This window comes from Pinus tabuliformis, chromosome Q (genome assembly GCF_031772625.1).
Source record: "Pinus tabuliformis cultivar Carrire ecotype Pingquan chromosome Q, CPIR1, whole genome shotgun sequence".
In the NCBI taxonomy this organism is placed as follows: domain Eukaryota; kingdom Viridiplantae; phylum Streptophyta; class Pinopsida; order Pinales; family Pinaceae; genus Pinus; species Pinus tabuliformis.
In genome coordinates this window covers 658421974-658446136 of record NC_142296.1, presented here as the reverse complement: position 1 = coordinate 658446136, position 24163 = coordinate 658421974, and the positions used below count along the sequence as shown (strand labels likewise).

Sequence of the window (24163 nt, the reverse complement as noted above, 5' to 3'; positions counted from 1 at the left end):
ACTGCTTCTTATAATATAGCAAAGAGTAATATATCACTCCTTGTTAGTGGACTATGAGTGATGATGTGCTTAATATCTCTTTCCTAGGGTAGAACATCAATGCTTCAATTTGACAGATAAGTGGATCTTTTAAGCTGACTTCTAAGGTGGCAAATAAAGTTGTAATAACACATTGAGAAATTTGATCCTTCATACACTTAATAGATCGAGGATAAAATTGTATCTATACTAATTCTAATTTCCTAACTATTTTAATAACTTTACGAAAAAGAAAAAAAATACAATATATCATTTATAATTTTTTTTTTTCATTTTTTGCATATTTTCCATTGAACACTTTTTGTTCACTTGGAGTACATTTTTTTCACCCAGGGAGGACTTGGACTCGAGATTTGGGGGGCCAATGTCCTTGCTAACTCCAACATCACCAACTAGGTTGCCCCACTTTTTCATTTATTCTAACTATTGATATGAACATATATAAAATGAATAATATGAATAATGTATAAGATAAAAAATATGTAATTAAACTTTTAAAATGATATTTACTTTTCAAAACTTCACTTATTCCACTCATTCAACAAAAAAAAACATTTACTTTTCAATATAAAAGTAAGAGTAAGGATCAATCTAACTAATACACGAAATGACCTTTTTTTGCGAGAAACCGACAATACAATTTCTAGTAAGATTATGATTTCTTGTTGTTTAAATTGCACTTTTGAATGCATAAATGAATTCAACACTCAAAAAAACCCTTGAGGAACTAGAAATATACATATGAAACAACTTAAACTTATAGTTCTTAAAAATCTCTAATGAATTTTGGTCAAAATTGAAAATAATTGTGAAATGACCATTTCATTTGTTGTTGTTGTTGTTTTTTTTGAAGTGGTGTTTTATTTCTACGGAATAACCCTCGACAGACCCACAACTCGAAAGGGCTTCACACCCACTGGCCCAAACTGCGAGGCCTAACCCTGATGGACCCAAAAAACCCAAGAAAAATTGAACCCACACTTCATGACAAAAGGCCAAAGGTTTGGCGGGGGCTTCAACCAGCGCAACTAACCATCAAGGCTAGGACCGTTTCATTTGCTAATTAGATTATGCATAAAATAATGTTATAAAAAGTAATAGAAGGTTTGGGTTCTTTCCGTTCACCTAAATTCTTTTATATAAAATTGCAAATTGAAAAAGGTCCAAATTGGTGAATTTTTTTTTGCAATTAAATTGTACAATTTTCACAAAATTTGAAAATCCTTTTCAACAAAAATTAAATCAAAGAAATCCGATAAGGTCCAATTGAAAAAACCCAAGTCATCGACCAATTATCCTACTCCCTTCGAGCCAGTCGGTACCTGGGACACATTTTATAGTTTCGGCCTCACGAAAGCGCAGAGGAGGTTGGAAGCAAAGCAGACATGACCATTCGGTAGAAAAAACGGGAGAATGAAGCGGATGTCCGTGTGGATAAATATGAAGAAACTCCTGCCATGGGAGTGGAATGCAACAATTTCAAGAAAGTGAATGTGGAAGTCCCCCCGATTCTCCATTTGGAGTGGAGGGGAATTTGCAAACCCTCCATGCAGCACTGCCTCTGCCCCTGTTCTCTTCCTGCAACGCCCAAACTGAACTTGAACTTGGGCGTCACTTTTTCTTGTTCTTCTATTTGGCGTCCAACACTTCCCCAACCCAAGAAGAAGAGGAATGTCTCTGCCACAGTCTCTGCCTCCGTTCCTCTTCTTCGTGGGCGGCCAAAACAGAATCAAGAAAATCAGGATGAAGGAAGGGAAGAGCACTCCGTGACAGATGAAGTGAGAGAAAAACTGGCGTACCTGGAAAGCATTGAGGTCGACACATACGGCGTCATAGCAAAGAACCCTTCAATCTCAAGCACCAGTCTAAACTCAATCCAATCCGTTGTTAAGTTTCTACAAGCCATGGGTATTCTCGACACAGATCTAGGAAGGCTCTTCAACATCTGTCCAGAGGCATTAACTGCTAGCGTACCCTGCCAGTTAAGGCCCGTTTTCACCTTTCTCCTGCGGGAGGTCCACATCCCTGCAACCCGCTTGCGCAGGGTTATTTACCGGCGCCCCCGGTTACTGGCCTGCAGCGTGAAGGAGCAGCTCCGGCCAACTCTTTATTTTCTACAGCGACTCGGATTTACCGACGTGGGTAAATATTCGTTTCTTCTTCCTTGTAGCGTGGAAGGCAAGCTAATGCCGCGGTTGCAGTATTTTCAAAACCTGGGATTATCATATAAAGACGCGGTGAGTATGTTTCTGAAATTTCCTCCACTTTTTAACTATAGTGTTGATGGTAATTTCAGACCCAAATTGGATTATTTAGTCAATGATATGGGTGGGAATGTTGATGATTTGAAGGCCTTCCCTCAGTACTTTGCTTTCAGTTTAGAAAGGAGAATTAAGCCCAGGCACAGGTTTTTGGTTGAAAATGATATTGACCTTCCTTTATCTGTTATGCTGAGAACAAAAGATGAGGAATTTTATCATAGATTGAAAGATTTGTGTGATGGATATTTGCGCGTCAATCAATCCACAATGAAGGAGAACCATTGCTTGTATTGAATTTGCTTCCATCGGTCTGAATGGAAGATGCGTGGATTTGATAGATAAACTTTATATTCAAAGTTATATAAACATATTCCATCAACTATCTACGAAATGCACTGTGATTGCCTGTGTCTTAAATACTCGTATTTGGAGGATGCAAGAACTACAGCTGCAATTGTACAAATCCGAAAAAGTGCCACTGAATCTACTTCCATGAGTTTAATTGACATTGTTATGTTAGATTATTATTTTGGCCAAATTCTTTATCTCTGTATATTGAACAGTATTTGAATCTACTTAATTCCGTATAAAATCAGCCTTCATTGGGTGTTGTTGAGCTCCTTTACCATCTTGTTGTTTTCTTTGGGTGCATCTTCTAATGAATACAACCATCTTTGTTTGAAGCTAATGTTGCTTCAGATAAAACTTAATTAAATGCAAACTTGCTAAGCATGGCTGAACTGTTTTTAATAAAGGTCACTGAGATCTCTAAGATGCTATTTAATGTCAATCCAGTGGTCTTACTGCTGACGTTCATTGATCTTTTATGTTATGTACTTATTTAATTTTTAGTTTCTTGCGACATTCTTGGGTCCATCATACATACAAACTTTCTGTGTGCTTTCTGCAACTTATACAGGGCATGGTTTTGATTTCATGTCATTCTGCAGCTTGTATAGGGAATGTTAGTTTGTCACCCTTAACAAATGTGTTTAAGAAGCAATTACTATAATAAAGTATTGTCGAGTTAAACTTTCCGTGTGCTTTTGATGTCACATCTTTCTGCAACTTGTACAGGGCATGGTTTTGATTTCATGTCTTTTCGCAACTTGTAGAGGGTATGGTTTTGATTTCATGTCTTTTCACAACTTGTACAGGGTATGTTAGTTTGTCACTTTTCATAAATGTTGTTTAAGAAGCAATTAATATAATAAAGTGTCATGACGTTATATCACTAGGCCATTAAACCCAGCGTTATTAAAACTTTGGTGCTGCCAACTATTTGTTGGAAATAATACTGAGAAGGGGGGGGGTGAATCAGTGTTATGAGATCAATAAAACTTTTTCATTTCTATATTCAGAACCATATACGCTACTTCAATTAAGTGAACTCGCGTGTATACGCTACTGTGTCTAAAGCAACTAGCGTATATCCAAATATTTATGATTCAGTTAATTCATTTAGTTAGGCATCAGATCATATGAACAGTAAGCAAGTACAGTAAACAAAATAGATCATCACACACAAGAAGCACACATGAACACCATGATATAAGGTGGAAACCCAATGTGGGTGAAAACCACCTGCTGCAAGTCGTCTCTATCTTTCTTTAATAGGAAACTTCAGTTTACAATCTTTTGTACTGGTGTAGCCTTATACCAGTACGCAGGCTACAACCTTCTCTTGTTTTCCAGACTCTCCTGGAAGGGAGCTTCAACCCCCTTTGCTCTTGTACTAGCTAAGATACTAGTATGTAGGCGCCGGCCTACAATCTTCTCTCCTCCAGGTACCACGTTTCATACATTTTCAGACTGGATACTCCTGAAGCACAACACTACAATCTGAAGACCACGATTCATCCAGTTTTCATACTGGACCCATAAGGATCATTGAAGCACAAAAACAATCAATACTAGCATCATCAATCTTTGAATCACTGAAACACTGAAACCCTGTCAACTACCTAGTCACCTGAACATAGAGCAGACTACAGAACTCTGCAATAACAATCAGACCCAACTGCAACTTCAAAAATCAAACTTCAAAAGGTATACGCTACTACAGTGAATCAAACCCGCGTACATACACACTTTTTCAAAGGCCAACCTGCGTATAGATCTAAAAATATTTTCTTATAACTTTGCAGCTGTATCAGACATCAATCATACTCATAACATGCGTCAGTATGCCGATCTAGAATAAGCATAATAAAAAATAGTTCATTTCAAACCATTTGATCCCGATCTATCCTTAGATCTTGTCTTCCATCTACCGGTGAGATCCCTTCTTAGCTCAGATCAAACAATGCACCATCAACCCAGAACCTGCAAATTAGATCTCTTTCTTTATCAGATATTCAAGACTTTTTCGATACACTTGCCTAATGATCTTCTTCTCCTTTTATAGCCTTAGGCCCTTCACAATACCACGGTCCAAAACCATAGTAATACAATACCATCAACTCAATACTAGGGATCAACACGTCTGTTGAGATACCATGGTCCAAAACCATAGGCTCAAATTCCAAGAACTAACTGCCATGGACCAAGGGTAAGTTTTCCAACATATCCACGCTTTTCCTTGCATGAAAGTGCGTGTATACGCATATACGCACTTTTATAAAGTCCAACCTGCGTGTATACGCGACTTGATCTTAATGAACCTGCGTATATGAATTTTCTCTTCATTCTTGTAGTCTGAACTGAGATCTGTTATCAAAGAGAGTTGCCATCAAGGACAACACCTGTACCATAGCGTTACACCTGTGCCATAATGCCAACAATCTCCCCCTTTGGACTTGATGGCAACCCCAAGATTCTCAAAGTCATTCTCCCCCTTTGTCATCAAGGGCAAAGGGCTGTGCTCCCCCTGAGTACATGTTGATATCTCTATTCTGCTGTGCTGAACATGCTCCCCCTGACTGTAGGCAAGATCTGCAAAAAGATGTTCTTCAAAAGAACCATGACTTATACATTATAAAAGACCTTCCTATCACCAAAAGACTCAATATATACATCCATCACCCACTCAAGTGGGAATCAACCACCCAACCAAGTGGGGTTACATCAGAAATTTACATATGACAACCAATTACATTACATCAATCATCCCAGGCATAGTGGGGAAACCAAAATAGGCCGATACATGGCCTTGACATCATAAAAGAGATACCACAAGAGAGATACATGACATAGAGACAAAATATCTAGACCAAGACTTATGAAAGTCATCAACAACATCTGTTAATCACCATTTAGATCAGCAACCAAGATTTCCTTCTGTGCTCCTTCTCCTGAAACCAACAACAGTTGTGAACTAGAACCAAAAGCTTCTAAGGTAATGCCAACAATGCATTATTAGAAGTTAATCTGCTCCCCCTGAACCTGTGCCTGATGGTCTCTGATAGACCCATCTCAGACTCTCTCCAACCAGAGTCTGCCCTTCCTGAATTTCCTCAGAACTCCATATACGCTACTGCACCTGCATAAATTGGCGTATGTACGCGGATATCCCTTATTCAACTCGCGTACCCCAACTTTTCTTTAGAATAGACAAGCTTCAATAGCAGGATAAAGCATCAACGACTTGCAGTTTTTGTCTGAGATATTCAAAAGTTTCCCTGGGCAGTGGTTTGGTGAGAATATCAGCAACTTGTTCCTTTGAAGGAACATACTCCAACTTGACCTTTTGTTCAAGCACTTGTTCCCGGAGAAAGTGATACTTGATTGGTATGTGCTTGGTCTTTGAATGCATGACTGGATTCTTTGAAATGCTGATTGCACTTGTATTATCACATAAGATAGAGACAGGTGGAGTGCAAGTGATTTGAAAATCCTGCAAGGTTTGCATCATCCAAAGGAGTTGTGTGCAACAAGATGTCGCAACCACATATTCTGCTTCAGCTGTAGATAAAGCAATCGAACTTCGTTTCTTGCTGAACCAAGATACTAATCTGGAACCCACGAAGAATGCACCGCCACTTGTGCTCTTCCTGTCATCCACGCTTCCGGCCCAATCTGCATCTGTGTAAGCATGAAGAGTGAGATCTGTATCTCTAGGATACCATAATCCATAGTTTTGAGTCCCTTAAAGATACTTGAAGATTCTTTTGACTGCCTGAAGATGAGTTTCCTTTGGGTTGGCTTGAAACCTTCCAACTATTCCCACTGCATGCATAATATCTGGTCGGGTACCTGTCAAATAAAGCAAACTCCCAATCATGGATCTATAGGTTGGTTGATGTACTGCTGCTGATTCATCATTTGCACTGAGGCTGCATCCTGTAACCATGGGGGTACATACTGGTTTCGAATCTTCCATGCCATACTTCTTCAAGATCTGCTTGAGGTACTTGGTTTGAGACAAGAAAATACCTCCTTCATTTTGTTGGATTTGCAATCCAAGAAAATATGTCAATTCTCCAAGTAATGACATTTCGAATTCTTTCTGCATCACCAAGGCAAAGTTTTGACTCATAGCCTCTTCATTGCTGCCAAAGATAATATCATCTACATACACAACAAGTATTAGCAATTTGTTATTTACAATTTTTATATAGAGATTGCTATCTGCTGATCCTTTTGAAAAACCTTGTTGATGAAAGTATTTATCCAACCGATAGTACCAAGCCCTTGGAGCTTGTTTAAGCCCATAGAGAGCCTTTTTAAGTCTGCATACAAGATTTGGATCATTTCCAAGGATAAAGCCATCTGGTTGCTCAATGTATACTTCTTCTTCCAAGTCTCCATTCAAAAAGGCTGACTTCACGTCCATTTGAAATACTTTGAATTTTTGAGAGCTAGAAAGGGCAAGGAACATTCGGATGGCCTCAAGTCTAGCAACCGGAGCAAAAGTTTCTTCAAAGTCTATTCCCTCTTGTTGAGCATATCCCTTACACACCAGTGTTGCCTTGTTTCTAACTACTTCCCCATTTTCATTTAATTTATTTTTGAAGATCCATTTTGTCCCTATGACATTCTTATCTTTTGGTCTAGGAACCAACTCCCAAGTGTTGTTCTTTTCGATCTGCTCAAGTTCTTCATCCATAGCCTTGACCCAACATTCATCTTTGCATGCTTCTTTTACACTTTGTGGTTCAGTGGAGGAGAGCAATGCCAAATAGCTTGAGGCTTCTGCTATTGTTCTTCTTGTTTGTACACCTGCCTCTTTCTGTCCCAAAATCTGAGATTCTGGATGGTTCTTTTGAACATACCTGGATGGAGACTTCTCTTCTATCCTTATCTGTTCCTCTGGTGCCTCTTGAGGTTCTTCTTCTTCATCATCAGTTTGATTTGGAGGGTAGTCTTCATCTTCTTCGATATCTTCATGATTTACTTGCCTAGGAATGTATCCTTTTTCATCAATCACTACATCAATGTTGTCAACTATTCTTCCAAGTCTTTTATTGTAACACTTATATGCTTTGCTATAAGGAGAATAACCAAGGAGAATGCCTTCATTTGCTCTAGGTTCAAGTTTGCCAAGCTGTTCATCAGTATTCTTGATATAGCGTTTGCTTCCAAAAATTTTGAAATGTTTCACCGAAGGAGTCTCACCGAACCAGAGTTCATGAGGAGTTTGAGTGCTGTTCACTCGTACATTTGTTTTGTTGAGAATCACTACTGCGGCATATGCAGCTTCACCCCAGAAGGTTGCGGGAGTTCCAGATTCATCAAGCATGGCACGGGCCATTTGTTGGATTGTTTTGTTCATTCTTTCTGCCACCCCATTCTGCTGAGGAGTCCTTGCTGTAGAGAATTCCCTTCTTATTCCATGTTCTTCACAGAAATCAAAAAATTCATTTGAGGTAAACTCCCCACCTCTGTCGGACCTGAGGCACTTAATTTTGTAACCTGATTCATTTTCAACCAATGCCTTGAAGGATTTGAATTTTTCGAATGCTTCGTCTTTGTGCTTCATAAGTCCCAACCAAACAAACCTGGAGAAATCGTCAATGAATAATATCAAGTATTCTTCTCGTCGAGGTGTCCTTTTTCTAAATGGACCACATACATCTGTATGGACTAGCTCAAGAGGCATGCTAGCTGATCCTTCCTTCTCTGGAAAGTTAGTTCTGGTTTGCTTTCCAAACTGACATGATTTGCATATGGTGTTGTCTGGAATTTTGATATCTGGAAGACCACGAACTGCCTGGTATTTGCAGGCTTTCCTTATCTGTGAAAAGCTTAAATGCCCCAACCTCCGGTGCCATAACCAGTGTTCCTCATCCTTGCTCAAATAGCATTGTTGTTGTCCTTCTTCAAATATGTATAGATTATTTGGAGTCCTTCTACCTTTGATCATTGTTTCACCTATATCAAGATCACAAACACGACATTCATTTGATCTAAATATTACCTCTGTTCCTTGATCGCACATCTGACTGACACTCAGAAGATTATGCTTCAATCCATCAACATACAAAACATTTCCAGCTTTGACCTTTTCTTTCAACTGAGCAACGCCTTTCCCTTTTATAGCTGCAGAGATATTGTTTCCAAAAGAAACCTTTTTTCCCTTTTCTAATGCAGTATATGATTCAAGTTTTTCTTTGTCCCCCGTCATATGCTTCGAACATCCGCTGTCGATATACCATAGATTTTCCTGCCCTTCTGCATAGAAAGCTATCCCACATCTTTCTGGTTGTGGTTCCTTCATTCTCCATGTTCTGGCACTTGAGGTTTGTTCCTTCTGTGTTGTCTTCCAAAACCTGCTCCTGCATTCAGAGTCTTCATGACCAAAGTTATTACAAATAGAACATTCAATTTCATTTTCAAGAGCCGAGAAGTTGTTATAGGTCCTTTTTGTACTCCCAGTCATACTTCTTTGCTTTTGAGCTTCTCTAGTCATGATTGTCTTGTAGGCAACACATTGAGCTGCTTTGTGACCGAAGTTATGGCAAGAAAAACATTGGCCATTGAAGAAACTTCTGCGATTATCAAATCTATCATCCAACCGATTGTAGTTTCTATTAACATCCATTCTTGAGGCAAATTGGGAAGATTTTACCTGTGGCTGATTGTAGCTTCTGTTTGTCCTTAAGGTAGCTTGTCCCCGAATTTCTTGATAGTCTTTATTCGTTCTTGAGGTAAACTGTCCCTGATTCACCTGATGACTTCTATTAGGCCTTTGCTCGCTCTTCCTTGCTGCATCAAGATAACTTTTGGAGGTAGAAGCTTGAGATGTTTCTCCATTATATCCCAGACCTGTCTTGATCAGTGGAGAACGCTGCACATTGATAATCTCATCCAAGGTTTCAGATCCTTTAACAAATTTAAGATTAATAGCTTTTGTTTTCTCAATCTCCTTTCTAAGACAAACAATTTCACATTCCAATTTTTCAAGATGTTTTTCCTTTTCAGCCAGTTGACATTGTAGAGAATCAATAATTGCATTTTTCTCTTCTAAGCAAACTTTGAGATTAGTCATCTCTTCACAAAAACCTTCTACATCTATACATCCATGTAGTCATCATCTTCAAAAGCCATTAAAAGTTTATATTTATTACCTTGTTCACCTTCATCACTATTTGAAAGACCATCACTATCCTCATGAGTGTAAAAGCTTTTCTTATTTGCATTCTGTTTCTTGTTCCATTTAACAGGTTCCTTTCCCTTGTCAATCTTATCTTTATGAGGACATTTGGCAGCATAGTGACCTACTCTTCCACAAGCAAAACATTTGAAAGGTAACTTACCTCTGAACCTTCCAGTACCCCGTTGAAGATTTCTGACAAAATTTGATTCTTCTTCTTCTTCGTGTCCTAATTCATAGTATTCTCCTTTGAAGGCAGCGTCTCTCCTGTCTGATGGACCTCCTTTTCTCATTTCATAAGCAGTTAAAATTCCATGTAGTTGAGTCATGGTGAGAGTTTGTAGATTCTCCTTTTCTTCTATAGCGGACACTTTAGATTCAAACTTGGGGGACAAGGATCTTAGGACTTTTTCAACCACAATAGCCTCTTTTATTTCTTCACCCAAGTTTTTCATGCAATTAACAATCTCATCTCCCTAAGGAAATAGTTAGCCACACTTTCATCATTATACATTCTGGGATTCTCATACTGAATCCTGAGAGTTTGAAGTTTAGCACGCTTTACCTGTTCGTCTCCTTCATAGCTCAAGACAATCTTGTCCCATATTTCTTTTGCGAATTTATATTGCATAACCTTCACGAATTTCGATTGGGATAAGCATCCCAACAGAGTATTGACTGCTTTAGCATTTGTTTCATATTTCTTCTTCTCGGCCGAATCTGTAGGAGTAGCTGAAGGAAAAGTGTAGCCTGTCTCTATGATATCCCAAACTTCTATACCAAGAGATTGAAGATAGGCAGTAACTCTTACCTTGCAATAAATGAAGTTTGTCCCATCAAAAATTGGTGGCCTGATTGATGCTTCCCTCTCATAGTTGCTCATGATGAATGATCTTCCTTCAAGCGATCAAGCTTCTCTGAAGGACCTGCTCTGATACCAATTGTTGGAAATAATATTGAGAGGGGGGGGGGGGTGAATCAGTATTATGAGATCAGTAAATTTTTTTCATTTCTATATTCAGAACCATATACGCTACTTCAATTAAGTGAACTCGCGTGTATACGCTACTGTGTCTAAAGCAACTAGCGTATATCCAGAATATTTATGATTCAGTTAATTCATTTAGTTAGGCATCAGATCATATGAACAGTAAGCAAGTACAGTAAACAGAATAGATCATCACACACAAGAAGCACACATGAACACCATGATATAAGGTGGAAACCCAATGTGGGTGAAAACCACCTGCTGCAAGTCGTCTCTATCTTTCTTTAATAGGAAACTTTAGTTTACAATCTTTTGTACTGGTGCAGCCTTATACCAGTACGCAGGCTACAACCTGCAGAAGGCTACAACCTTCTCTCGTTTTCCAGACTCTCCTGGAAGGGAGCTTCAACCCCCTTTGCTCTTGTAGGCGCCGGCCTACAATCTTCTCTCCTCCAGGTACCACGTTTCATACATTTTCAGACTGGATACTCCTGAAGCACAACACTACAATCTGAAGACCACGATTCATCCAGTTTTCATACTGGACCCATAAGGATCAATGAAGCACAAAAACAATCAATACTAGCATCATCAATCTTTGAATCACTGAAACACTGAAACCCTGTCAACTACCCAGTCACCTGAACATAGAGCAGACTACAGAACTCTGCAATAACAATCAGACCCAACTGCAACTTCAAAAATCAAACTTCAAAAGGTATACGCTACTACAGTGAATCAAACCCGCGTACATACGCACTTTTTCAAAGGCCAACCTGCGTATAGATCTAAAAATATTTTCTTATAACTTTGCAGCTGTATCAGACATCAATCATACTCATAACATGCGTCAGTATGCCGATCTAGAATAAGCATAATCAAAAATAGTTCATTTCAAACCATTTGATCTCGATCTATCCTTAGATCTTGTCTTCCATCTACCGGTGAGATCCCTTCTTAGCTCAGATCAAACAATGCACCATCAACCCAGAACCTGCAAATTAGATCTCTTTCTTCATCAGATATTCAAGACTTTTTCGATACACTTGCCTAATGATCTTCTTCTCCTTTTATAGCCTTAGGCCCTTCACAATACCACGGTCCAAAACCATAGTAATACAATACCATCAACTCAATACTAGGGATCAACACGTCTGTCGAGATACCATGGTCCAAAACCATAGGTTCAAATTCCAAGAACTAACTGCCATGGACCAAGGGTAAGTTTTCCAACATATATGCGCTTTTCCTTGCATGAAAGTGCGTGTATACGCATATACGCACTTTTATAAAGTCCAACCTGCGTGTATACGCGACTTGATCTTAATGAACCTGCGTATATGAATTTTCTCTTCATTCTTGTAGTCTGAACTGAGATCTGTTATCAAAGAGAGTTGCCATCAAGGACAACACCTGTACCATAGCGTTACACCTGTGCCATAATGCCAACACTATTTTTGTTTTATTTCTCTTATCTATAATTTTATCATAATACACAAAAATTTAAAATATAGTTAGGACCTGTTAATGCATGGATTTGCACCTTAAGTCCAGATATTGTTCGGTTCATCAGGTTCTTTCCTTGGAAACATAAAAAATGGTTTTGATGAGTTCTTGCAAGATACATTCAGAACAACACTGGTTATACCGATCAGTTATCATAAGTTAAAAGGTCAAACACTTTGAAGGTGGAGGCAGGTATCATTTATCGGAGGCTTAGAGCAGCAAGAAATGCATTTCATTTTTTGGCTGATTATGCATACAGTGGATGCATTATTTTGATCACTATATAGTAAATATTCCTTATAAGACAGCTCAAGGGGTCAACTCAATTGATTATCACTAATGTTGCTGGGCATTTGGCTAGTTTTGTGCCAGCAAATGCCCAGTTTGGATCCCCCTAGGGTAGGTGCACTAGTCTATGGTGATGGTTTTAACTTTTACTAGGTATGCTATCCACGAATGTAGGGAGACTTCCCTTGGGTTTCTCCGTGAGGTTTTTTTTTTTTTGAAAAAATATATTCCTTATTAGATATCTTCTTTCACATTTAGATTACTGTCACACATGCCAATTTTAGGATGTATCTTTATCATTTCCAAAAGGATTTTCATCCTCGAGGTCTTGTTGACATTGATGCTGGACAAGTTCTTTGACCTTAATGACAAACTTACAAAGTGTGCCCTCCATAAAATATTCCTCCTAGGAGAATTCTCCATAAGCAACCTGTAAAAATAGCAAGTGGTCCACAAGATGCATGCGACCAATTCACATGTGCAAGATTAAGTAGCCGAACCCCAAAATAATATGTGGGCAACTTCCAAGGAACCAAACCCTGGGAGATAAGGGCGAAAAAATAGAGTTTTGACCAAGCCACAACCCAATGAAATAAATAAATATACACCTCCAAGAATAGCAAGAAGTGTTTTCAGAAGTTCGCCCTCCAAGGATATGCCCAAATATAGTAAGATGACCAAGTAAATGCATGTAATGTGCCATACATGTGGCCCTTCAAAGTATGCCACATGCATCACAACAAAACTCTCCATAACCAACCTCTAAATAACCCCTTTAAGTGTAAAAAGGAAACCAAAGAAGTAGGGTGCACAAGCTATTAACATTAATCTAGATAAATTTTAATAGTTTAACAATTGAATATTTAAATCAACCTCAACATGTGTGCACAAAGGTTAGTGCTCAAATATAATCGTAGACCCCCTCTAATTAGTCATCAATAGATCAAATCACCATGAACATGTGTGCCAATGGGGGGTGCACTTTGATAAAATGTTGTACCATGTAAATAAAAGATGTTCTCCTTGGAAAAGCCCCATCGTGATAACAAAAAAATATAATGCCCAACCTAATGAGCACCACCACTAGCGATTATTACATCAAAAATCATCATTCAATATTAGGAAAAAGGTTAGATCACCATCAAGTCATATGTAGTACCCCTCCCCTAACTGAAACTTAGGAAATAACACACAAATGAGGGTACTCACATCAATAAACACACTTCTCCATAAGTGATGTCTAGCAAATGTTACAACATTAAGTTTTATCACCTAGAAAAATCCCACAAAGGTAACATGAACCATTCCACCACAGTAACTTCGTAAGAGAAGGGAACATTACAAAGTGCTAACCCATCAAATCATCAAGTGTGTTCCTCGTTACACATCCAACATGTGAGGACCATGTAAAACACCCCCTTCTAGTACTACCAACATCATACATCAACACACCACGTCATTGAGAAACATCAACAACATCATGAAACATCTACCTCCCAACACCATCATCTAATCCCTTGGGGGAGTAGAACCATCATCCATATCCAAGATAAGCATATATACCACACCATACCATAATGAGATAATATGCTCCACAACCATCCCCAAGTGCAACCATTATTATTAGAACCAGATTGGAACCGATGGAATTGGCCGATCTGACTAGTTTGGAGGTCAAACTAGTCCGGTTTGAGGTCTGGAACCAGAAATGCCATGTTGGGTACCAAACTGGACAGTTGTATAATGGACTCGCTAGTTGGGCACCGAACCAACTAGTTTTGTATTGAACTGGTTGGTTCCTAACTATGTGACCAATGACGTTCCAAGCACAATTAAAAAAAAGCTTTTTTGAGTGGGGTAGCCTAATATTCAAGCCTATGGTCCTATTATTGCTATGCAAGTAAAAGTGACATTCTCCTTTATCTTTCATTTTCATCCTTTTGCTTAAAATTTTTAACATTACCATGAATTGACTCAGGATGTTTAAAAGTGGTTCCGACCTCATTGGATTTCATACAGAGAAAGTTGAATTTTATAGTTCACTCAAAAGCCAACATACTTATTAGTTTTTTAGTATTTCAAGATTGGGATTGCAACATTTCCATTGGATTTTGTTATGTACGAGGGTATGGAACTAGTATTTAATCAAGAGCACCAAGCCCTCTATGTACCTTGATGTTAGTGGCATTGGTTGTTGAACTCCTCTATAATGTCCCTACTAAAAATGTACCCATCACTTAAACAAAATCTTGACTTGACATGCTACATTTTTTTTATATTATTTTAATGCGTAGAGGGTGATATTGATGACAAAGATCCCAATATAGGCAATGATTTTGATGATATTTAGGTATTTGTTGTAGCATGATTTTTTTTGGGTGCTAGAGGCCATCTAGAGCGTGTTTGTTGATATATTTTCGGTTTAGAGATAGATTGCACTTGGTGCTATTTTGGTTATGTGCGCCCTTACATGTTATATAAATGAAAACTTTTTCTTATTTGTGTGCAAATGGTTTGGATTCGTATGGATGCACATGAATATATATGGTTTTCTTTATAATTTGAGTATTTTGTGTGTTTTTGGTCAATCTTTTTTTTTGGTCTGGTTTTTTCACTGTTTCCTGGTTCATAGGGTTTTCCAGGTTGATCACCGGTTTGGTTTCGATAACATCTCCTAGCACTGAATTAGGCTCTTATGTTTTGACATAATCTCCATGGTTGTGGAGAGTGCCACCGCGGATTGATCTATCCTAATGTTGAGTCCCATGTACATTTCCTAGAGTTGCCATAACTCTTCCTCTATCTCCTCTTTCCTCACTGCATGCCCATGCTCGGGTTCATCTCTTGCTTCCATTTTGCCTTCCACTTCCTCGCTTCGCCTCTATGGAGATGTCTGCCAGTAAAATAGCAAAGAACCTTGAGTGATAGCTAGAGCTTTGTTAAGACCTTTGCTATCCTTGCGAAATGTCGACCAACAAATATTAACAAGAGTGCATGCATATTTATTTGTGCTGCGCTTGAGTTGGAATGATCTCTTCATCAATTTGAGCAGGTCCAGGGATATTGCTACTGAGATTACATGGACGAAGTACCTCGGCCCAATTATTCCGTTAATTTCTAGCCGAGCTTGCAGGATCCTCCCCCCAGGATCTAAGGCTGGAATCACGTCCCGTACGGATCTGCCGTTTTGAGGCGATTCCTTGAAATTTGGAACCGTGCGTGCCTGATCCACAAATTCGGAAAAGGATTTGCCATGGGTCCGTGCGCATTTGGGCATAGATCCGTGCGGATCACGAGCAAATTTAGAGGGAGATGAGCGGTTCCGCTGGGGCTGGAATTCTCAATTTTTTCTTTAACTTAAGTTGGGTTGGGGCTTCCTAGACACTCCCTTGGTGCTCCTTAGATGCTTTCTTGATGCTCCCTCATGGTACTGTTAAATTCTTAAAGTAAAAGTGACATTCTCCTTTATCTTTCATTTTCATCATTTTACTTAAATTTTTAACATTACCTTGAAATGACTCGGGATGTTTGAGAGCGGTTTGAGCCTCATTGAACTTCATATGGAGAAAATAAAATTTCATATCCTATTCAAAATTCAACAGACTTAACAATTTTCAAGAATTCAGGATCAATGGGATTGTGGCATTTCGTAGATTATATCATGTATGAGGCTATGTGATTGGCATTTAATCAAGAGCGCCAAGCCTTGTATGTACACTAGTGTTGGTGATGTTAATTGTTAAATTCCTTTGTCATGGCCTTAGCAAAAAAATACCTTTCAATCAAGTCAAAATCATTGATCAAACATGTTAAGTTTTTTTTAACCATATTTTAAGGCTTGGATTAGGTAGTTTGATCAAAATTGGGCAATTTTGACTAATATCCCTAGACAATCGTGGTAGAGGCAAACGCTAGAGAAGAGGAGAAGAATCTAGATTTTAGATGGTAATGGATGCCATATATATATATATTTGCATCTATATTAAAAAAAATTCCAAAATACCAAATTAGTTGTAGAAGATATGAAAACATGCATATTTGTACATAAATCAAGATAGATATGGCATCCATTGTACATATATATATATATATATATATATATATATATATATATATTGTAGACGCTTCGAAGACACTTCACTTTCTCGATTTTTGGAAAATGATGCTTTTGACTCTTCGCTTCCAAAAAACGTCCCCACTTTGTGCAACATTGATCTTTGACGTTGCTCCTTGGTTGAACCTCTGTCTCCCATGGGCAAGTTAATACTAGTGCAAATCTGGAGTGGTGGGTGTACTATTTTGGTTTCCTCACACCACTTGAAGGGGTTGTTAAGTAGTTATTTATTTTGGAGGATGCATGGGTCTAGTCAGCATGACCACGAAACCGGTGCCATTTATCACCATAAGTCTATCAACCATCGATTCGAACATTCCCCTTGTCAGCTTGATCACCTTTGCTTCTTCTTTGTTGTGATATGGAAAAGTGAGGGGTGTGGATTCCTTGGGGGGAGTCATGGAACCAGGAGGAAGGTTGTGGTTTTTTCCACCCATAGGGTTCTGTAGTGCTCCTTGTTGCTTAGTTTGTAAGGCTATTTGCTTTAGAGCCTCTTAGCACATGAAATGTTTTATAATTTGAGAATGATAATAACAAATGGGATATCCTTTTGTAGATTTGTAGTAGCCTTGGTCTAATGGAGTTGTGTTCATATTCAAGTGGCAAATAACATTATTGGAGTCCCCTATTATGATGTTTTTTCAAATTGAAAGGCTTTTGGGTAGGTTTAATCCCTACTACAAAGCATACCATTCCGCCTGATTGTTTGATGCTTTTCCTAGATTCCAAGCATATGATTTTTCTAATTGTCCTCTAGGGTTGAATATTGCCCCTCTCGCACTTGCCACCCCTGGGTTGGATTTTGATGCTCCAGGATTGCTTCTTCATCCATCCCTGTAATTCTCTTTTTGTAAGAGTTAGTTGCCATTGTTTTGTCCTCTGGGCGATTTTCATTATGAAAATTTCTATGTTGAATTGCTTTATCCACTTGGTTTTGAGCATATCTATCTCTTGTGGCTTGTAGATCTTGAATCCTTTGGATCTCAGATGTTCTGCTTGTTGTAATTTGGCTCGTTTTGCTACTATATAGGATTTTGTGTTGATTCCTTGAAATATCGATCTATTTTTGGCTAGCTAAATTTTCCAGCAAACATATTTTGGAAGGGCTAACCAGATTTGTTTTAATAGATCCTTATGTTTTAGTGATCTTTTGATATGCTTGTGTCAGTCCTCAAAATATTGAGTTATTTCTTTTGGCCAAAGGAACTTAGGGGCCATCTCCTAAATGATTTGCTGCCATCCTTTTTTTGCAAATTCACATTCAATAAAGAGACTGTGAATATTCTTGCTTTCTTTGCAACACAAAATACATTTAGAAAGTCTTTGTATTTCTCTTTTTTGTAAGTTTCCATGGTAAGAATTTTTTTATGAGAGTCCAACAAAATATACTAATTTTTGGAAGTCCATCCAAATGCCATACTCAAGACTAGATTTTTTTGTTGAGGGGGAGGATTTTGAGGGAAGATTTGAGATTCATATCCTTGCACCCCAATGTCTTGAGTTTTCATGTAGAGAGGATGTAGCACACCCTAAAAGACAAGAGAAAGAGGAGTGGAGGAGTGGGCTAAGATTAGGAGGGAAATTTGTCATCTATCTGATCTAGGAACCAGATGATCTCCATTTTGATATATCGAAGAAAGAATGCACCCTATTTTTTGAGAACCAATTATTAATTGGGTGGAAGAATTGGTTCATAATTAAAGGGGTTTGTAAATTTTTTTCCTTGAGATCCAAGAGAGGCGGGATTGGGTTAGAGGAATCGTTGCCGAAATCAATCTCCATGTTTGTGAACCTCCTTTTCTTATGATGGGCTTATCCAAACTTCATTTCCTTGATCTTGTTAGGTATTACTTTAGTAAAACCTATTTTCACTAGTCATTATTATCTTATGATTAGACGCCATAGAAGTTTTCCTCCAAATGCAAGATTCATCATTGATGGATCCTTTACTCCAAGGCCTCCATGAGAAATTGGGGTTTTGACTATGCCCCATTTGACTAAGTGGATTTTTTTGGAGTTTGATTTGCCTCCTTGCCAAAGGAATTTCCATAGTTCTTTAGTTTATCTTATGATTAGACTTCATTTCCTTGATCTTGTTAGGTATTACTTTAGTAAAACCTATTTTCACTAGTCATTGTTATCTTATGATTAGACGCCATAGAAGCTTTCCTCCAAATGCAAGATTCATCATTGATGGATCCTTTACTCCAAGGCCTCCATGAGAAATTGGGGTTTTGATTATGCCTCATTTGACTAAGTGATTTTTTTGGAGTTTGATTTGCCTCCTTGCTAAAGGAATTTCCACAGTTCTTTAGTTATTCCCCTTCCATCCCTTTCTAGGGCTAGAGTTGTTGAGAATTGGAAGAGAGGTAGCCTTGTCAGGACTACATTAAGGAGGACTAAGTGACTTGCTCGGTTTAGCCATTGTGCTCCCCACTTTTCCATCTGCGATTTGAATTTGTCTAGGATCAGATGCCATGAGGGGAGGGGGAAAGGTCTTAAGAACAATAGGGCTTCCTAGATATCTAAATGAGGATCACTCTTCTTGAGATGCAATTTGTAAGATATGTTGTATTCTTGCTTGTGTGACTTTACTTGTGTTCCAAGTGTGGAGAAGGCTTTTCCTTTTATTGACAAGTCCCCATGAGGCTTGTGTGAAGTTCTCTAACACTTCATTAAATCTAGCTGCTATAGTTGTAGAGGCTCCAACCATAAAGAGGGTGTCATCTACGAATTGAACATGGTTAATACCCTTTACTCCCTTAGTCCTCTCAAGGTTGCCCCAGCTTCTTTTTTTCTCCACCCTTCTACTAAGGGATTCCACCATTAAAATATAGAGGAGAGGGGAGAGGGGGTAGCCCTGCCTTAGTCCTCTCGAGGCTTTGAAGAAAACAATTGATCTACCATTGACTAGAGGAGAGATCCATGAGAAGCTTATACATGCTGGTATCCACCCTATTACCTTTGAACATATTCAAATCTAGAAAGAACAACAAAGAGGAATTTATGCTTGGCTTTGTCAAAGGCATTTGCCATATCTAACTTGATTACCATTCCTTATTCCTCTCTAATCCGACTTGAGTGAATCTCCTCTTCTACCAAAATAGTATCATCAAATATTTGCCTCTTCTGCACAAATTCCCCCTTGATTTTCAAAGATTAGTAGTTTCTCTAGCTTGTGTTGGCCCTAACTAGCTTGTTGTCATTTGTTCTAAGGTCTTTGGGTGCCTTTTATGACCATCCCTCGAGCCCTAACTAGCTCACTGTTGCTTATTATAAGGTCTTTGGGCACCTTCTGTGACCATACCCCAACTTTCAAGTATGGTAGCTCATGATAAGTCTATTGTTGGTACTTGTGAGCAAGATATTCCTGCCCTAATCACCTTGAAAGTTCATTTTGAGGGGTTATCAAAAGGTGTTGATAATTCTATGGATGAAATTTCCATTGATATTTTCTATTTCTAAGTGCAAATCCTTACAACAGATAAAAGGCACACACTAGTTAAGTACTTTGTTGGTTGCATCCCTTTGGGGGCCATTGTCAAGGCTTGAATTAAGAAGGGTATGGGAGTCATATAGTTGGCACTAGCATAAAATGCAAATAATAACTAAATACTTTTCCTTTTTCCCCTTTATAAGGAGCCACACTATGCTTCTATTGTTGCTTGTGGACCATAGATCTTTTAAAATATGCTTTTTATATTTTCACCTAGAGTTGAAGGTTTTTTTGTTCAATAGTTTGTTATGTTGTCCTATATGGGTTGAGTTCCCTACCCTTCCCATAAATTTTGGGCTTGCTGTTGAGCGTATCCACGTGCCCATGGGAGATTTATTATTCATGAGCCCCCTTATTTTCAGAACTTTAGAACTCAAAAAGATTTTGTGTAAGAATCTACTTGTTTGAAGATCTCAAGAAAATCATTCTCATCCAGGTGGGGAACAATATGCGTAAGCAACCTATGCACTATATTAACTTGCCAACTGATTACTTTTGTTGTCATAATCTGCAATTGCCTGCACATGGCTAAGTTGGACTCCTTATTTTGTCCTAATCAAGTTGTCGAAGCACATGCTCTGTTGAAAATGTGGTGAGTAAAAGTTTTTTGGCTTGTGCCTTAGCCAGTGAAGACCTCAATTTGTCTTTCTCTTAGTATGAGTGTGAGCTCATGAGTTAGACTTCAGTTAGGATGAGTTTATTTCCAATTTATTGGAATAATCATCAAGATGGCATGTGTAGAGTTGGAGCTTTAGTTAACTGGAGTCTTCATCAGTGTGACTATAGAGCGAGGTGGCAGTTACAAGTTCAGTTAGAGTGAGTTAGTCTTCAGTCTTGATTGAAGGAAGAACGAGTTAAGACTCCAAGTGTTGATTGGAGAGAGAAAGAGTATCACTCTTAGTTAACTCGCCATCAGAACTCAAATTCTAAAATTGAACTGGGCCTTCCTTGCATGCTCGAATTAGGTCTATAAAAAGGAGGATGAAGGCACATAATTCACATAAGTTTGTGAGTTCATATTTGTTTGTGGAGAGTGCAAAATTGAGAGCTTGTGTCCTAAGAAATAGGAGATCAAAAGTGCGCAAGGAAATAGGGATTTGTGCTAAAGAATAGGAGCTCCCTTGTGCGCTAGCAAATAGGAGAATTGCGTAAGGAAATAGGGGCTCCAGTGCGCAAGGAAATAGGAGCTGGGATCAGACAAGAGGCAGGGCAAGTCAGGGCTTCGACAGAGGAACAATTGCGTGCTAGAGGGTCGAGATCAAGCAATGATCAAGGCAGGCCGAGATCAATTGTATTAGCTGAGATTAGTGAGAATCATAACGCTTTCTCAGAGACAAATTGCTTTGTCATAGATTCAATTGCTCAAGAACAATCAATAAAATATCACAACAAAGAAAGAAGGTTTTCCCTTTTAGGTTTCCTGGGTAAACAAGTGTGTCAATTTGTGTGATGTGTTTTTATCTCTTTGTTTTTATTCCGCTGCTTATGAATTGTTAAGAAACTCTGTGTCTTGGTGAAAGTAAATTTGATTTCAGTATTCTGTTGCCTTGTTTTCAATTATTCATCTTAGTAGTTGCAGAGTTTCATGGAAAATTAACATGGTATCAGAGTAGAGATCAACATAAAGACCAACACCAAATTGTTTAGTGGGTGAAGAGTGCAGTTTAAGCAAGAGGCTTGCGGTAGAGTTTTGAAAATTAGTTTTTGGATAACAGGATGGCATTCCAAGGACTAAGGGTAGATCACAATTTAGAGGGAGCCTCGAACTTATGCTCATGGAAGGGGCAGATCTTAGTGGTGTTGGAGGATAATGGGGTGCTAGAATATGCAAAAAATCAAATAGTGCCACCTCAAGATGCCCAATAGTTGATCCAACATAACAAGAATGGCACCAAGGCGATGAGGATCATTCTTGAGGGGGTTAGAGACCATATTATCCCTCATCTCCATGGGAAGAAGACAACATATGAGATGTGGAAAGCCATCTTAGATCTGTATCAGGGTTCCAATGATGTCACGAAGCTCGCCTTAAAGGAGAAGCTAAATATCTGAATGTGCAAAGGAGAGCCCATCATTACATATCTTTCCAAGTTCACCTAGGTTCAGGATGGGCTAGTTGGAATGGGCAATAATGTAACAAACAATAACCTTGTGAGTCTTGCACTTCTGGGACTTTATAAGTCTTTTGAGAATTTCCAGGATGCACTCAGTGGTAAAGAGAATACTCCCAGCTGGGAAACACTGTGGTTAGACTGCGTTCAAGAAGAAATCCAGAGAGGGACGAGAGTTGGGAGAACAACTCTGACAAAGGACAAGGAGAACTTTGCCCTGGCATGCAAAGGTAGCAAAGCCAAGGGCAAGAAGGCCAAGGAGAGGCCGAGTCCAATCAGAAGGGCAAGAAGAAGAAGAAGGACCTGAGAAATATCAAGTGCTTCTATTGCCATGAGTTTGGGCACTATGCCACTAAGTGTCCTAATCAAAAGGAGTCCACTAAGGATCATGTAGCTGCATCAGCCAAGGTAGGATGTGTTTTATCCTAGTTTGAGAAAGATTTCTCATTGATAGCTTGCATGGCAAGCTCAACAAGCAACAACGTATGGTATATTGATTCAGGAGCATCCTTCCATATGACTAGGAACAAGGAATACTTCAGCCATTTGAAGGAGAAGGACCTGCAGTTTCATATTGATCTAGGAGATGATCGCAAGTACGTGATTAGGGGAGTTGGTACTGTTAGTTTTGACAGGGAGTCGGGTAGTTCTCTTCATCTCAGGGATGTCGTCTATGTTCCAAGACTAAAGAAGAATCTTGTTTTTGTTGCTACCCTAGAGGATAAGGGTTATAATGTCATCTTCAGCAGAGGTAAGGCTTACCTCAAGCACTTAGGTTCTGGATGTATGAAGTAGATATGTGTGAGAATGAAGAATTTGTACCTGCTGCAGGTTGAGATAGGGGCAACCTTGAGGCAAGAAGTGCGCAGAGCGGAGACGTGAGGTTTGAGGAGAGCAACGTTATGAGGGAGTCATTAGAGCGAGAGCAAGTTAGAGTATTTGAGGAGGAGCTATTTGCTCCAAAGTAGAAGCCTCAACTTGTTAATTTTAGTTAACAATGGTATGTTCTATGCTTAGCACAATTACTTCAATGCCCTTTAGCAACCCAATGACAATTTTCAATTTAGTTTTCCAATAACAATCACATTAACTATAAATCACATTAACAATAATTGTAGATAGAACTTGAATAATAAAATGCATAAGACAAGCCAAGACAAGAGAACCACAGATTTGGCGAATGCCAGGGAAAAATCCCTAAGATGGGGAAAACCCTTTGATCAATTCTTCTTATTATTATATCAAATGTTTAGCAGAGAGAGAGAGTACAAAATTCAATATGACTTGCCAAATCAAAGTCAAAGCAACCCTGCCAAATCTGTAGTCACCACCAGTGAAATTGTACCCTAACCAAAAAGTCAAAGATGGTCAACGCAACAACAAAACATCCTCTTTGGAGCCGGGTCAAAGGCAGTGAAACTCGACCTTCAAAAGTGGTCAAAGTCAACCCAAAACAGTGTTGAAAACAATGGTCAAACCTAGTCAAATTTTGCACTTCAAGTCTACGATCAACTCTGCAGTCAACCTTGTGGTAAGCCTCGGTCAATGTGCCTAGAATATCTCGATTTTTGTGCTAGTAGAGATGCAACTCTTCAAAATTGAAATTTTGACCCAAAAAGCGCAGTCAATTGTTGGTCAAAGTGCTTGGTCAATGCTGGTCAACAAAAGTTAGAAATGTTAATCTAGGTTGTCATTGATGTCAATATGGCAGTGTTTGTGATGGCAAATTCTTGTGACGTGTGGTTGCTCATTGATGCCCATTGATCATAATACTGCTCATGGAGGATCCAAGGATTGAATATAGACATAATAGAAACAATGGAACC

At 38.7% G+C, this 24163-nt stretch overlaps 1 protein-coding gene across 3 annotated transcripts in view; it reads left to right on the top strand.

Annotated features, from left to right (window-relative positions):
* Positions 1–1349: 1349 nt before the first annotated feature.
* Positions 1350–24163, top strand: part of LOC149221245 (protein SEEDLING LETHAL 1, chloroplastic-like) — a 51503-nt gene continuing 28689 nt past the window's right edge. For 2 of the 3 annotated variants that reach the window (XM_089385056.1, XM_089385057.1), the window contains exon 1: positions 1350–2276. In XM_089385056.1, the coding sequence (XP_089241182.1) occupies positions 1497–2276 (780 nt within the window). In that variant the 5' untranslated portion in view covers positions 1350–1496. Of the gene's footprint in view, positions 2926–24163 lie in introns of those variants that run through there. The other variant, XM_089385055.1, reaches the window with a different exon arrangement.